General features: G+C 40.3%; 2 protein-coding genes across 26 annotated transcripts in view; both read right to left on the minus strand.

Moving 5' to 3' along the window:
• Positions 1-2,160: 2,160 nt before the first annotated feature.
• ADAD1 (adenosine deaminase domain containing 1) lies at positions 2,161-10,323 on the minus strand. Of its 4 annotated transcripts, none has more exons than XM_015861888.3 (11): positions 9,994-10,323; positions 9,370-9,546; positions 8,940-9,098; positions 8,330-8,398; positions 7,695-7,820; positions 6,548-6,671; positions 6,177-6,347; positions 5,367-5,593; positions 4,418-4,655; positions 3,826-3,958; positions 2,161-2,845 (listed from the first exon to the last, which is right to left on the minus strand). In XM_015861888.3, exons 1-11 carry the CDS (start codon positions 10,172-10,174, stop codon positions 2,732-2,734), a joined length of 1,719 nt encoding a protein of 572 aa, XP_015717374.2. In that variant the 5' UTR covers positions 10,175-10,323; the 3' UTR covers positions 2,161-2,731. The 4 variants fall into 4 exon arrangements, with proteins under 4 accessions (XP_015717374.2, XP_015717373.2, XP_085403022.1 ...); XM_015861887.3 differs by having other exon boundaries at positions 8,931-9,098; positions 9,994-10,312; XM_085546896.1 differs by lacking the exon at positions 9,994-10,323 and having other exon boundaries at positions 7,695-7,785; positions 9,370-9,466.
• A 147-nt stretch (positions 10,324-10,470) lies between these two features.
• The window catches only part of BLTP1 (bridge-like lipid transfer protein family member 1), a 101,163-nt gene continuing 96,196 nt past the window's right edge, over positions 10,471-15,437 (minus strand). For all 22 annotated transcript variants that reach the window (XM_015861881.2, XM_085546883.1, XM_015861877.2 and 19 more), the window contains 7 exons: positions 15,098-15,315; positions 14,262-14,513; positions 13,581-13,784; positions 13,078-13,272; positions 12,434-12,568; positions 11,515-11,680; positions 10,471-11,246 (listed from right to left, as the gene is read on the minus strand). In XM_015861881.2, the coding sequence (XP_015717367.2) occupies positions 11,030-11,246; positions 11,515-11,680; positions 12,434-12,568; positions 13,078-13,272; positions 13,581-13,784; positions 14,262-14,513; positions 15,098-15,315 (1,387 nt within the window). In that variant the 3' untranslated portion in view covers positions 10,471-11,029. The remainder of the gene's footprint in view (positions 11,247-11,514; positions 11,681-12,433; positions 12,569-13,077; positions 13,273-13,580; positions 13,785-14,261; positions 14,514-15,097; positions 15,316-15,437) is intronic.

The raw sequence follows: 15,437 nt of genomic DNA on the forward strand, positions 1-15,437 counted from the left end.
ATAACTCATTTTACTTTGTAACATTTTTTTTTATTTATTAAATTAAAACAAAACTCTGAAACAAGTGGGATATTTGTCCTTGTTTTTGTGAAACTACTGCATAAATGCCTGATTCAATAGAAGCGGGTGCAATTCTTAGTGTTCATTAGAGATTTTTAAATTAAATTTATCTCTTCCTGAGATACCAAGGGCCAGCTGGTTTGGTCTTGACCAGTCCCATAAATTCCTTGCTAACACATTCCTCTCCATTCTATCTTTATGTACGTGTACAGGGCTCTGAGTGTCAATGTAGCCAGAATGCCACTGCGTACACAGAGCAACTAACCCAGCAATAAACAAACAGGATGAGCTGGTGAGTAGGTTTAGAGGCTTGGGAGCAAGAGGGTTCTGAGTTGGGCTCTAAGGGCTATTCGGGATATAAGAACAGCACCATAGCTCCAGGGTCAAGAGCGATGGGATGAGGGGAGTCCTTGTCAGCTATATGATTGCGTGCCTCTACAGGTGAAAACACAGAAAGGCTAAGAAGTAGAGGCCTGGCCGTTGACTGCATGCATCAGCCTGTACCAGCAACCAACCCAGGGCTAGAGCCTCAGAGACTTTTACATTCAGGTCCAGAAACCACAACTAATTGGCAAACACGGTCTCAGCCTACTTACTGGAGGGACCCACCTTGCATGCATTTTAATCAGAAGATCTCCATCCTGCTCAGCCAGAGAGAGCAGCAGCTGAGCTCTTAACCACAGGACAGGGGCGCCGCCTTCATAAGAGTGCCCTCACCTGCTGGCCTTTGAGCTCAGGGGCTGGCTAGAGGGGGTATATACACATGCTCTGCATGCATGTGCCTCACAGGAATGCCCTTTCAGCCTCATGTCAGGAGGAGCAACAGCAATCACCTCTCAGGAATTGGGATACATGCTTGGACCTGTTTTCCTTCAACAGAAATAGTTTCAAAAGCACTTAGAGAAGCGTAGTGTATTTTGGAACTATGTAAGTAGGTAAGAAAAACTCATACAGCATACGCATGAATTTAATACCTGAATGCATTATTCATTTGCTCCTAATTCATTAACAGCCTAGATATAAAAACTGAATCCATTGTTGTAATCAAGTGATGCCTCAAGGATACAACTACAAGACAGAGCTTACCAGATCTCATTCACAAAAGAACTTTTCTCCATGAAAAAGCACCGTAAGTTTCAAAGTCTTAGTTTGCCACAATTAATAAAATGCCTCAAGTACACAAAGAAAACAGAGTTATTTGTACATATTTAAGGCTTCTAGCTTAATAACATGAAACACCTTGCTTATGTCCCTAAGAAGGTCTAAATCCATACACAGAAACTAACCAGGAGTACAAAAACACGTTAAAAAAAAAAAAGTTTTAATATCATGAAAAAGAAACAACTTTGCTGCAAGGTTGTCTTCAATGGAGATGTTGTCATGTTTTAGTCACTCTACAATAAGAAGCCAAAATTCAACTACTACTGATACACCAAAAGCTTGACCTACCAGCTTACCAAACTTGTATGAAATACATTAATAATAATAATAAAATCAAGAAACACAGCACAGAATCCAGCATCAGTACATGAGTATTTCACAACACACACAACAGTCTGAAAAAAACCCAATGATGATTAACATCCAAACATTGCCAAATCGTCACTGTAATATTATGGTAATTTACAAGGAAGCAATTTCCCACTCAATAAAAGCCACACTCTTTAGACTATTCCACAGACACAATTCCACACGGACAAACAAGCACACCAAATAAGCAGCCTGAGGAAGGTGTCCAACTAGTCTACTACTGCATCTGACAGTTGTTAAGGAAGCCCCAAAAACTGACAGAATCCCATTACTGATGACTTCTACATCACACTATCTTTATTTACAGCTCTGAAATCCTTATAATGATATAAATTCACTAGCGAAGAGTGAGTGCTTGTCACAAAATGGCTGAGTAACAGCTTGATAATTCAGCTTCACTTTTTGAAGTACAAAGACCACTTTTTAACCATTCAGTCACAAAGAATATGTTGTGAATTACAAGCCATGTGATTAATCCATTCTGAACAAAAATCATTTCCAACAGAAGACACCTACAGGCAAAGCACAGATGGTCAATATTGCTAATTCTGAAAGTAACACACGGGTATATCTATTTATTAAAGAAATCCTAATTTTATTGATTTTTTTCCCCCAAAAAAAGATAATTACGTAAAAGGCATATGAAAAGACTGAAGCACAGCCAACTAACAGGAAAAGCGCATAAGTAACTCCCATAGCGTGGGGAAGGAACAAGGTGATGCTGGGAGGTAAAAACAGACACGCAATGCTGTTACGTGCTTCTACCTGTGAAAACACTTCTGTGTTACAGACAGTTTAACAACTAAATTGACAATAGGAAGCTCTACAACATGTAGTGGGTGTCCAACCTTTTATCTCGCCTGGGCCACAGCGTGGAAATCAACTTTCTTGTGTTGCATGCAAGATAGAGAATATAGTAAAAGTAACAAATCTTCACTTTTTTTATTAAACAAGGAAAAAAAGGAGGGCAACATAACATATAAAATTATAAAACTGGCAGGTTGGACACACATGCTCAACAATTTTCTCATTGCAAACATGAACCCAACAGTTAAGCATTCTATTAACAGCTAACATATCTATTAATTACTATCACGTTTTACCAAAAGAAAATGGACTCCACATACAATCCACCTTGTAATCATTCAGTGAACTGTTCAATAAGTGGAGACTTCACAATCCAGGATCCATAGCCATGTTGCTCTAAGTAGCTGTGCAGCAACTTCTTAGCTTCCTGATACAAACGAGACTTGACCTGAAAGAGAAAAAAAGTAGGACCTTTAAGGAACTCAATATAATGGTTACAGTGATCTGCACTCATTAACACTATCATGTAATATGCATAAGAACAAGCCTTGCTAAAAGCAAAGCCTACAAACCTTACAGTTCTGTTTATTGCTGACAGCATGGAAAACGTTCAAGAATCTAAAAATACACTAATTCTGTACATTCAGTCATTTATTGGAATGGGACAACGCCTTTGTTAAATAAAATGTGTATGTTGTCCAACATCTCTTCAGATCCGGTAACATCTTTAAGACAGAAAACAATGAACAGTCAACATTGTTCAGAGCAAATCTAAATACACGGTGAACATGCAGTCACTTAACGAGCCATTCTGCTTTACAGCAGTTTAAAAAAAAAAATCTTTACTAGAAATAAAACAGCACACCTGCAAAAAACCCACCTGCAGAATATTCTGAAAAGAAAAATGCTTTCAACAAGTTTAATATGAAATTCATAATTATCTCACAAAAATACTTCCTGGTAGAAAAGTTATCTACCAATGTATGATTTGAGTATAAACCCCTGTTTTAAAAACATCAAACCAAGAATTTTCCAGTATGGAACTAACCTTACTGTGAGAAAAATGTGTTGTCTATCCTGAGCCAAAGTATGGAAGATGGAAGACAACTGGATGTTGTGTTGAGGGACATGGTTTAGTGGGAGCTATTGGTAATAGGTGAATGGTTGGACTGGATGATCTTTTAGGTCTTTTCCTACCTTGGTGATTCTGTGATTCTATGATTCTAATAGGAAGCGTGCCAAGAATGATACAGGGGACGGATTTTACTTGAAAACAGCAATTTCAGACATTTCCATGTAAAAAATACAGGCAAGAAAGGAAATCCACCTGCTCATGCAAATCTAGAAAGCAATACAGAGTCACCCCAGCTAATTTTTGAGAGCAACCACTAAGAGAGCTCCTTTATTTTTCCCCCCTTTCCAGCTTACCTTAGCTTCATGGTATGTAGCAACTTTAAGCAGATCAGTTCTTTTTGCTCGCCCAGCAAGGCATTTGAAACGACTCAGCATCGCTGCCTTACAAAGGCGGCTTGCCATAGAAGAGCCACTTTTGAATGGCGAACTATAGATAAAACAACAACAAGCACATTAAAGCTCAGTAAGAAATACATTACAGGTATATTGCTTTGATCATTACATGGTGGGGTTTTTTTGCCCCAGTGCTCTGAGAATTCAATCACATGATGTTACTTCTCTGAATGAGCAAAGCTGATACAAGTCCGCAGCTGAGAGAATTATAAAGTAAGAGGACCAAGAACAGTTTTCAAACTGGAATTCATCTGAACTGCTTGGTAGCATGTATTTAGAAAAGTAAAGCATTCACCAGAAAAGGCATATATGGCATGTCACTGATAGATCTCTAAAACTGCATCCAAATACAGGATACATACATTTAACATAAGAAAGAGTCCCCTTCATCTGAATTATATTGCAGCCTTTACAAGTAGCTTAAAAGTTAAATATTCGAATGCACAGAACAACAAAGCTAAGCATTTCCAATGAATAAAGAAAAAAATCTAACCTTTCGGTGACTTTCCCATTTAGCCCATCCACAACCTCCAGCTGCGCATCCGACATCATCCAATTCAAACTAAGAGACCTCTGCTTCACATTTACTTGAGTTGGCTGTGCAGTGTTCACCAAGTAAGTAAACGATCTGTTGACCACGTAAAGCACTGGAAGCTTCGATGTGAGCCCATCGTCGATACGTTGTCTTATAGCTATTTCTAACCCTTTCAAACTCTTGCAATTTCCATTTCCTAATAAAAACAAAGCCAGTCACATGCAATTACATCAACAAACAAAAAATAAAGCAATAAAACATCTGTTTCCATTGGACATCTCCTTTCCAAAGTAATTACCACTGTGTAATTCTCTCAGCATTGTCCATACTGAAACATACCTCACTCAAGAAAAGTTCTCAGCCTTTCACACCAGAAACCACCAAACTGCAGATTTCCATTACACGCTTTCACTGACTGCTTAAATAAACTTAATCTGGTCCACTGCTTCTCAAGAAATGGTCATAAAATATCTACCGAATAAACGTACTTTGGTCCTTGGCATCTTAGAAGAATATTCTTTTCATACATTACTCTTCTATTTAGCATTATAGATTTACTATTATTTACCTCAAACAACACTTAAGCGAACTTGAGAAGCTTCTGTATTCACCATATCTGACCAAACACTTAACACAGCATCCATCACAGGTACTTGGTACTTTGTCAACATTTAACATTTTATTTGTTATATAAACATAATGACAAAAGAATGAAACTGAGTTTTACATTAGGGCAATTCTAAAGTAAGGGAAAACAAAACATTCCACAGCTCTTTGGAAAACGAACAAACAACTGAGGTTCTTTAAAGAAACAACTTCATTCACTTCACTGATCATACTGTATAATAAAATTAAAGTAAACTTGAAGATGAAAACATGGAAAAAAGACTAAGTTTATTAAGCTTACCTACAAGAATGGTGTTGATATAAACTGGTTCAATGAAGTAACTCAGCAGCGCTCCCTGAACTCCAACCACTTCCCATTTTGTTAACTTGTCACTAGCTGACATACTGATTACTCTCACAGTTTTAGAAGGACAAGAAAGAGAAAGATAAATCTTGCCTTCTATAGCAACATGGAGACTCAGCTCCTCAGCAGCTTGGCAAGCAGTTAGAGAATGTGGATTAAGACACCTAAAGTAAGACAAGAAAAGAAATCCCTGTGAAGAAGTATTCAAAGAGATTATTATGAAGTGCTGTTTCTCCATGTAAAGGTGATAACAGAGGATGGTTTAAAGGTGGCTAATATAAAGATATTGACCAAGATGGTGATAAATAGTCAAAGGTTATTAGTAAAGAAAACTCACCAACGTTGATGCCTGGAGCTGAGGCAGTCTCCACTGAGGAGCGATTTCCAAGAGACGCTGCCTCAGTGGTGGTCAGCCCTTAAATGAGGTCTCAGAGGAGGTGGAGTCGAAGTCCACCCCTTCCGGGAGCACAGCTACATTACTCTCACCTGTGCTCCCACAGCTGACCCAACACCTGCCTCAGCTGATTAATCAGTGGTTCAAGCTGTGATTTCCCATACACTCCACCAACACCCAACCACTTCCACATAAGTAACTTCCTTCTAAAAACCCATCCTTAAATTAACTCACTTGATGTCTAAGTCAACCTGCTGCATTAGGAGAAAGCATTTCCCAGGGTTTGTCTCTGTAGGTCACTGAAACAAACTAGCTTTCCATTACAATACCTCTGAGAATACCTGAGTACTTACAGCTGTGTTTTTATCTGAGCAGATCCTTTTGGCAGCTGACTCATATAGAGATAGATACTTATATTCCGCTTCAGGGTAAGCAGCTTCGAGTCAGGTGCAGAGCAAAACAGGGATTGCTCTCTGTGTGCTGGATTACCATTATAGAACAGCAAAAGATGTCGATAAAAATACCTAAAATGAAGCGGTGACAACAGGTGTAAGAGATACTAAATTGTTTAGAGATCAATGAACATTCACATTTCATTTACATTGATTCAAAAATAATCTAAAGGGACACACACTAAAGAAATGCAAATGTATTTACTCTCAGAAAAGTAAAACTAAGAACTGGCTGCCAAAGTAGAGGTAACAACTGCTACACACAGTCTCACCGGAGAAGAGAACGTCGTGCAGTAACAATGGCATGGCTGTCGTGCACCACTCTTCCCTCAGGCGAATAATCACTGCTGTAATTACAGTCTCCTGTTCCTAGAGCTACGACTTGATGCTCTCCACCTAAAAAGAAAACACACTTGCAATAAAACACAACTGTCAGTCAGTCAAAGCACAAAGTTAAATTAAAAAATAAGTTCCAAAACAAAGACCAAGCAACTGAGACAGTGTTGGGATTACTGGTATATACAGCCTTAGTGATGCATTCACAAGAACTCTGGTTTTCTTTTACCACGGGGCAATTTACTCAGCACCTGGCCTGATGGCTACAAATGGGTCTCACTGTCTCAAAGGGGAAAACAGATCCTAGCCCAGGAGCTGGCAGGACTCTTTGAGAAGGCTTTCAATGAGACAGGAAGGGGAAAGCGGATAAAACCAAATTTGCTAGAGATGAGCCTATGGGAACGATGATGGGAATGGGGGGGGGATGTCAAGAGGCTCATCTGAAGAGCATCTACACCAATGCACCAATCCAGCTGGTGACAAGTCATGAGTGGTGCTCCCCAGGGGTCAGAACTGGGCTTGTCCTGTTCAATATCTTTATTGATGATCTGGACGAGGACATTGGGTGCACCCTTGGTAAGTTTGCAGATGACACCAAGCTGGCAGGTTTTGGCAAGGTAGGGGTTGGCCTCTTCTCCCATGTAACAAGCAACAGGACTAGAGGGAATGGCCTCAAGTTGTGTCAGGGGAGACTGAGGTTGGGTGTTAGGAAATACTTCTCTGAGAGAGTGGTCAGTCTCTGGCACAGTCTGCCCAGGGAGGTGGTGGAATCACCATCCCTGGAAGTTTCAAGGAACACCGAGATGTTGTACTGAGGGACATAGTTTAGTGGGAAATATTAGCACTGATGGATGGCCAGATTGGATGATCTTAGAGGCCTTTTCCAACCTTTGAGACTCTAGTCCGATTCCTCTTTAAGTCAGCACATTGAAACACATTGAATACCTATGATGAAGCCATCAGTATATCAAAGAAGAACAGCTACTGTTGTTGAGCAAGGTCAAAAACACAATGAGTCAAGGCTCCCGGGAAACACAGGCTAGATTGCTGAAGCCCCAGTATTCGGTATCAAAACATACTTGCCTTTCTCAACGATGAAGGCAGCCAGTGAACTGCCACAGCTCTGGTACTCGGGATTTTCAGCAGTCAGGCTGTTAAATACTCCTTCAACTGTCTGCAAAAATTTCTGATATATATGGTGTCGTCCTTCTAAACAGAACAATAAAAGCCAGCAAGACACAAACGTGCAGGGGGAAAAACAGGCAGCATCAAGCACTGAACAGACTGTAAATTTACAGACACATAAAAGCACGAGCACCATCATATACTTGTGCCTCTGACAATTACAAAGAAAGACACGAATAAATGAAAGGATGCTGTCAACACTTTATGGTTTTACTATTCAAGAGAAAGCAGGAGCACAGATAAAGTTTCATCATCTACAATACATGGTACTTCAAAGAAGGACAGCAATGCTTTATTTATTCCTATCCCTGCCTCAAGATTTTACTTCAAGAAATTTACTTGAGCTGTGTCTGTAAGCATTTGTCCATGTGCTACTTAGGTGACCAGTCCTTCCAGTACTCATTGAAAACAACACATGTTAAATAACAGAACCTTCACACAGATCACAAAGCCTTTTAAAAGAAACATTAAACCAAAACAGATTATTTCCTTTATAGATTCAGATCACACAGCTAAACAAGGCTATTCCTTACCAAAGCTGATCCTTGAAACATCAACAGGGCTTGCTGCAGTTTCAGGCTCAACCAGACTACGGGGAGGACCTGAAGATTTAAGACAACTTCAAATAGGCGTCAACAATACCAACTTCAAAACATGGATCAAACAATGTCCAGCACGTTTAACCTTCTGATTCCTTAAGAAAGAGAGATTTTTTTCTGAGGTCCTTTTAAGCACAGAACTATTTAGGCAGTAATCCTTAAATAAAAGTAAACTTAAGTGTAGCTTCATTCTTTTGCAAGCAGTAACACAAAGCTGAGGACATAACTATAACAATTCAAACATAATCAGGAACAACTCGATACTGCTGTAATCTAGCAATCAGCAAATCAAGTGCAACAGCAACAGATAATTAATTCTCTTCTGCAATTCTCCCTTCTGTGCCAACAACTCTGATGCAACTCATAGTACACAGGAGACAGTTTCAAAACTAAACAGTAAATAACTGCTAAAAGGACTGAAAACTGACAGCTGTGGTGACACCAAAGCACTTCCCAAAGCTACGCAGGGATCTTGGGTTGAAAACCTCTAAGCAAGTCTTTTCAAGTTCTCTTCAGGTACTGCCTGAATACTTACTTGACTTACCAGATGCTGGTGCCACCACACACTCCAACTTCAGTAGCTCATCAAGAGCCAATTTAGCTGCACTGTGCTTAGACTCCTTCTTACTTCTTCCCAATCCAGTCTTGTAGTAAACACCATCCAGCACAGCACTAATGCCAAAATAAGGACTTATGCCATGTCCTTTTAAGGAAAAGAAGACAATCATGACTAAACAACATATTCTTTTCCATAGCTTCAGGCACTTAGATTGATTTCAAGCATCAGTACAAGAGAAAAAAAGATGATAATAACAAAAATACCTTTCACCTCCATGACTATTCTGACAGTATTCACTCACTGCACTTCTCACAAAGCTCTCCTTCAGCTCTAACAGTTATTAACAAACCACCACATTTTCCAATCAACCGAAACCATCTCCAACACAACTGCATGTAAAGCAAGAAGCATTTACCTGCCACGCCAGTCTCTTTAAAATCCAGCTGCATGTTGTACCTTTGTGCAAACTGGTACAGGGCCGATATGGGGTTCATTGTGCCCTTCTTGTACCCCGCAATGAGCTCTGCCAGCCACACGTCCTGAACTACTGCAGGCCCTGGGGGCGGGTGGGCTGGGCGAGGCGAAAACACTGCTGCAAGGAGAGCAAGGAATAAACGTAAAGAAAAACACCGAATGCTCTCTTCAACAGTTTGTGTTTGGTTAAAAGAAACACTTTGTAGATGCTTCTCAGTGCTAGAGAAAATGCACTGACAAGGAAACCCAAGTGTGAGCGCCAAAGCAATACGAGATCCCCTCAGTAGCACTAACAGCTCATTCACACAGCCAGCCCCAACGAACAAACTGAAAGCTATAGCAGGGTTTGAACAAACTGAAAGCCATACCTGTATTTGAACAAACCGAAAGCTATACCTGGGTTTGAACAAACCAAAAGCTATAGCAGGGTTTGAACAAACCAAAAGCTATAGCAGGGTTTGAACAAACTGAAAGCCATACCTGGGTTTGAACAAACTGAAAGCTATAGCAGGGTTTGAACAAACTGAAAGCCACACCTGGGGTTTGAACAAACCGAAAGCCATACCTGGGTTTTCTCCCGTCTTCGGGGCGCTCGGTCCGTGCTGCCCATGTGAAGGCGGGATCCTGGGCCTCACAGCCGCGGGGCTCAGCAGCTGGGCGGGATCCCGCAGCAGCGCGGTCTCCTCCGCTGCGAGCTTACAGGTGGCCGTCGCATCCCGCTGCACGCTGTCACTGCTGGCGGCCATGCCCGGTCAGCCCGACGGAGCTCCACAGGAACGGTGCCGGATGCCGAAGCCCAGCAGCGAGCTCCTCTTTCCTCGGCTGACACCGCTTCCTGCGAAGCCGGGAAGCACCGGCACCACGCCGGCTCCAGAGCCAGCACGGGAGCTGCCAGGGCCGGCTCTAAAAGAGGTGGAGCAGCGAACAACCACCACCTCACAGCGGGGCGGATCACTCCGCAGCTCCGACAGCCACGTGCCGAGGCTCGAGGAAGAAGGGCCCGGCCTCCTTTAGGCACCCACAAATGAGGCTGGATGCAACGTTACACTTAAAGCACTTTTTTAATCAAAGAAGTTGAACGAAAAGAAAACCAACTAAAAACCCAAAAAACCAACGACCCTGTACAATAGTTAAATTTTATTACAAGTGTAATAAACTTAAAGATTTTTTTTTAGCACTAAGGCGATCACAGTTTCATAAGTTATATATATATATAAATTTACACAAGTCTACATTGACAACTCAATTACCAGTCACATCAACGAAGGGGCTGTGTTATGGCAAATGAAGTTTAGTAAAATTCACAGTAAATCTGCAGTATTTAAAAGATGCAGGAATCATATTGCACAGAATAAACCAGTGGGTGCCGAGAAGCGACTGCCAGTGTTCGGGTGCTCCTTCACAGAATATACATTGGTCGTAACCATGCAATACTTCCAATACAGAATGGTAGCAAGTACCACAGTAAACAGTTACTCACAATGTAAGTTCTAAGTAGAGTAGCAAAATGCTGTTAGGTTTTTCTTTTAAACCATATATAAACCTTGTAGTAAAACACTTTGATACAAATCAAATGGAATGGTGGTTGTCACATTATCGCTTCAGTACTCCTCTTTGTCTTTTCCTTTCTTTTCCTTCTCATCCTGTAGTGCAGTACCAAGTTTCTTTATCAGAACAGACAGAACCTTGTCCAAAGGATCCATCACCCCACGCTGCAGCCACTTGGGGATGGTAGTCCGGGCGTGGTGGAAGCCCAGCTTTTGGAGGATGTAGTCAACACCAACAGGGTCAATCTTCCTCCCAGTCCAGGATATTAATCTAAAAAAAATCCAACAGAAACAATAGTAGGCAGACTCAGTCTCAGGTATAGATAGCAACTATCTGGAACTACCCATCGTTATCATTATTAACGTGCATCTCACCTTCCAGACCAGCACTAATAGCCAAAGATAAAGCTATTACAGCATCCGTGCAATTCATCTGTAGCAGCTGAACAGCACCAGCTTGGAAACATTTGTGGTGCGAAGGACAGTACCCATAAACAAAACACATAGACAGACAGATTACAGGTAAGCCTGCTCGTTACCTGAGCGTGGGCTCCAAATGCCAAGTATTGCAGATAAATTCTCTCCAGTCAACTGTAGTGTAAGTAATGCTTTCCTCTGCTTCTCTCTCTGTGGAGCTGTCCTCAAGTACACCAGCAGAGTTTTTCTGCCCTGGACGAGAAGCCAAAATGCGAGGAGGAAAAATAGCTACAAAATGAAGAGGGGCAGGGAAAGAAAGCAACCAGTCAGTTTGAGCATCTCATATGAATCTTCATATATCTTAAAGGAAACTCCAGACCACATTTCAAACAGGAGAAAACCAGCTCGTGTTTCACCTTGTTTTGTAAGAACTTCTGAATTGCCAGCAGTGGTTCTGGTTTCAATAAAACATATGATAAGAAAAACTTCAGCATCAGTGGATGGTACAGGAATATGGAATTGTTTCCTCCGCCACCCAACCCACACATACGCAGGGTATTTCTTTCAAACTCATCATGGCACACAACAAAGCATATTGCATTCCATAGGCTACATGCAAACACATGCTTAGTTTTTAATGATTATTTTGATTGACAGCATATTCTGAGCAGGAGGATGGTGGGGGAGTAATTAAATTTGTCCAAAGGCATGAGGGGGACCTGAATCAAGCTCCTCCTGGAGTTTAAATCCTAGAATGCAGAGAAGGAACAGCAGCCCTTTCCCTCCAAATAGCACAACGAATAAAATGTAAGCAAATATCTGAACTGGGATTGAATTTAGATATACTTTGGGTAACAGGAGCAGAGTGGCCTGAACAGCAGAGACGTGACAGTGTGCTATTTGTACCATCTGTATGCAACTGCTCTGCTGCCAGTCCTCCAGGGCCTAACTTAGAGTCAGCTGAAATGATTCCCATTCAACAATATTTATTGTCAGTGTGTAACTGTCTGACTGGTGTTACCTCAGATACCAACAGCTTACCTTTTTCTTTTTCTTTTAGATAAGCCGACACCAAGTCGTGCAGAAACATGATCAACTCAGCATCCATAGTTACGCAGATGTGGTCTGTAAATTCAGTTACCACACTGCATTCCACCTTTGGTTTAACGCTTGTATCTACAGTCAGATGGAAACAGCATTAATACACTTTAAGTACATATTGCGTCAAAGTATACTGAATTTTTATTACAAATGATCTGTAAATCACACTACTATTACTGAGCAGGCATTTCCCCCTATTCCATTTGTAGTCTGCAGACAATATTTTGAAAATAGGAGCATGATGTTTAGCTTCCTCTCTCCTATTTCCTTTTTCAGAACAGGCCTTTTCTAACTTATAAACCAACTCCCTCAGAACAGCCGGCCTGGCTGTAACACTCTTATCCATTACTTAGCAAATGGGTTTTTTTGTCTGTTTTGTTTTAAAGCAACCAGTCTCTGGACTAGGCCTTCACTTCCTAATCAGAATTCCCTCTGCATTTCATTACAAAAACGCATCCTTTATTGCATATGTCTGCTGTAATTTCTAGAAAAAATTCCTCTTATTAGCGCAGTATCTTTGTATTTAACTCCTCATTTATGAGAAACAGCTTTAGACCAAGGAAAGCAAATGGTTTTTACTATACCTTGTAATGAAGGCTCTTGGGGCTCTTGGACATGAATAGATTTAAAATCCAGCTGCATCCTTGGCAGTGCGAAGATGGTTTCAGTTTCATGATTGTAACTAGAACCACCTCTGAAACCACTCAGCAAGCTTGAGCTTTTCACAGTTGTGCTGCTCTCTGGGTTATTGGCATCAACATTTCGCAGCAGGTTTAACTCTATAAGGACAATGGGAAATGCCTTAAGTCAGTAATCTTGATTTAAAAAAACAATTCTGTCAGCAGTTCTGTCTTCCAAGAAGCATAAATAGTACAGCATATCAATACCTTTAAAGTATTTTTTAAGAAACCATAAACTGCTCATTTCTGACTATACAGCATAATCTCTTATTCCACACTTTGCTTTAACATGCTGTAGAAGAAACAGCTTCCATTTGAGCTCTCTTCTTAGCTCACTTGAAGTTTAGCACAATGTGCATTGACTGACAAGCAGACCAACCCCAAAATGTAATAGACATGAATCTTACCTTCATTCCTGGTGGCTGTAACATAATTGAACCACTCTTTCACACTGGCAACTCCATGTGGGGGGTTTTCATGGCGGCGCCTTGTTATCTTAGTGATTGTTGCCATGGGGCTTTCGAGCGCTCCACATGGTTTGGTGACCATAGTGTTATGGCCTAAATGAAAGTCTAGGGTTTGCACGATGTACGTAGAATGTTCACTAGTACCTGCATTGAAGGTGTGATGGATACAGAGCGGGAGAGAAAAGACAAATGGAAAAAAAACCACATCAACTTAGTAAGGGTAGAGGGATTTCTCCTCTCCTCTGCACAGGTATCTACAAGGAATAATTACTAAGCCAGTAGAATCAAAAATCTATGTTATGCTTATAAAAAACAGAAACATTTAAATCCTCACTATCTACAAGTAGTGAAAGCTTCCCAGTATTTAGACAAATAAATAGTAAGACATTCAAAATTCATTACGTAGAAATGAATGACTGCATCAATGCAGTCATGCAATTAACAAGACAAACAGTACCCTTCCTAGACACATGATCAGGAACAAATCTAATACACTTCAATTATATAAGAATATACTTGGCTTTATTTTTTTTTTATATGCTTTTTTATTCTGATATATCAATATATTCTTCAAAAGTTCATTTAAATGATTTTAAGATATGAGGAAATGGTTTAAATTACCATCTTCCCAAACTTTCTGTGCTTCTGTCCAAAATGCTATATTGGGTTCTTCAAGGTGAAATAAGGCCCAAGATTTTGAACGGAAATTAGGCCCATGGAAACAAGCCAGCGTCATATGGTTCCCATGCAAGCTCATGGATCCTCCAAATTGCATTCCATCTTCTGGCAGTGGCATCTGAAATAAGGATATATGGCATCCAGACACCACCTTCAGAACTCCTGGCCAATGACGATGATGGGCTGCATCCAATACTAGAAATGAAAAAGGCGAAAACAGAACCAAACTTCAATAAAGATTAAGAAACAGGAAAGCTTGCTGCCATGGTTACATATTTGTTAAAAGCAGAGACATCATGGGTAATTTCACTGACATTGTCTCATCTTTGCCATCTAAGATGGTTTTAGCTTATGAATACCAGAACAAGCGTATTTATGTTCAGATAAACAACGGCTTCAGCTCAAGATGAAAAGAATAGCACCACAGCACCATGATTTCACAGCTACTCAAAGTAGTAATTTTTTCTTATGAAATAGACTTCATAAGTTTGCAGTTTTCAAACTGCAAAAATATTTTAACAGAAACACACATTTTTAACAAAAGCCTGAAAATAACATAGTTTAGTTCATTCTTGTACCCCACGAATATCAGGGGTATATGTATACTTGAGATATATCTTCATTGAAAAGTTATTGCAAGCCCCCATTTATAGGGCAACCATACTGAAGATATTATTTTAAGTCAAGTAGATTTACTTGCACACATGAAGTTTCTCAGATTGATTTTCACAATTAAAACATCCAAATTAGAAAGTATACTGCTTTTTGGTTCTACTTACATTGTTCATGTGAGCTTCTCTCCAAGTTGTTGGCCATTGTCTTGGGAGGCAGATAAGGAACTGGTCCCCACGTAGACAAAGCTCGTTTGCTTGTGTCAAACTGTTGAGTAAAGAACTCCTGGAGTTTCATTCCTATTTTTATTAGATCTGGTGTAGTTGATCTTGAAATCATCACTTGGAAGATATCCCATTTCAAGTCCCCATGGACAAATATTTCACTAGGCATTAAAAACAGCAAGAACATGAACAATTAACCAATTTCCTACTGACAAAAAAAATGGATGCTTTGATTTCTGGCAAACTTATGATTTTAGTTATCAATACTGGACAGAATCCATAC

Source organism: Coturnix japonica, chromosome 4 (genome assembly GCF_054131305.1).
Source record: "Coturnix japonica strain WE chromosome 4, WE-NBRP24, whole genome shotgun sequence".
NCBI lineage: Eukaryota > Metazoa > Chordata > Aves > Galliformes > Phasianidae > Coturnix > Coturnix japonica.

Excerpts from the sequence above, each read along its gene's own strand:
- ADAD1 (XM_015861887.3), bottom strand. The coding sequence starts at position 10,174 with ATGGCCGCCAGCAGTGACAGCGTGCAGCGGGATGCGACGGCCACCTGT. Across the intron at positions 9,547-9,993 it reads GAAGACGGGAGAAAACCCAG|CAGTGTTTTCGCCTCGCCCA; the intron begins GTATGGCTTTCG and ends CTCTCCTTGCAG. Across the intron at positions 6,672-7,694 it reads TGCCTTCATCGTTGAGAAAG|GTGGAGAGCATCAAGTCGTA; the intron begins GCAAGTATGTTT and ends TTTTCTTTTTAG.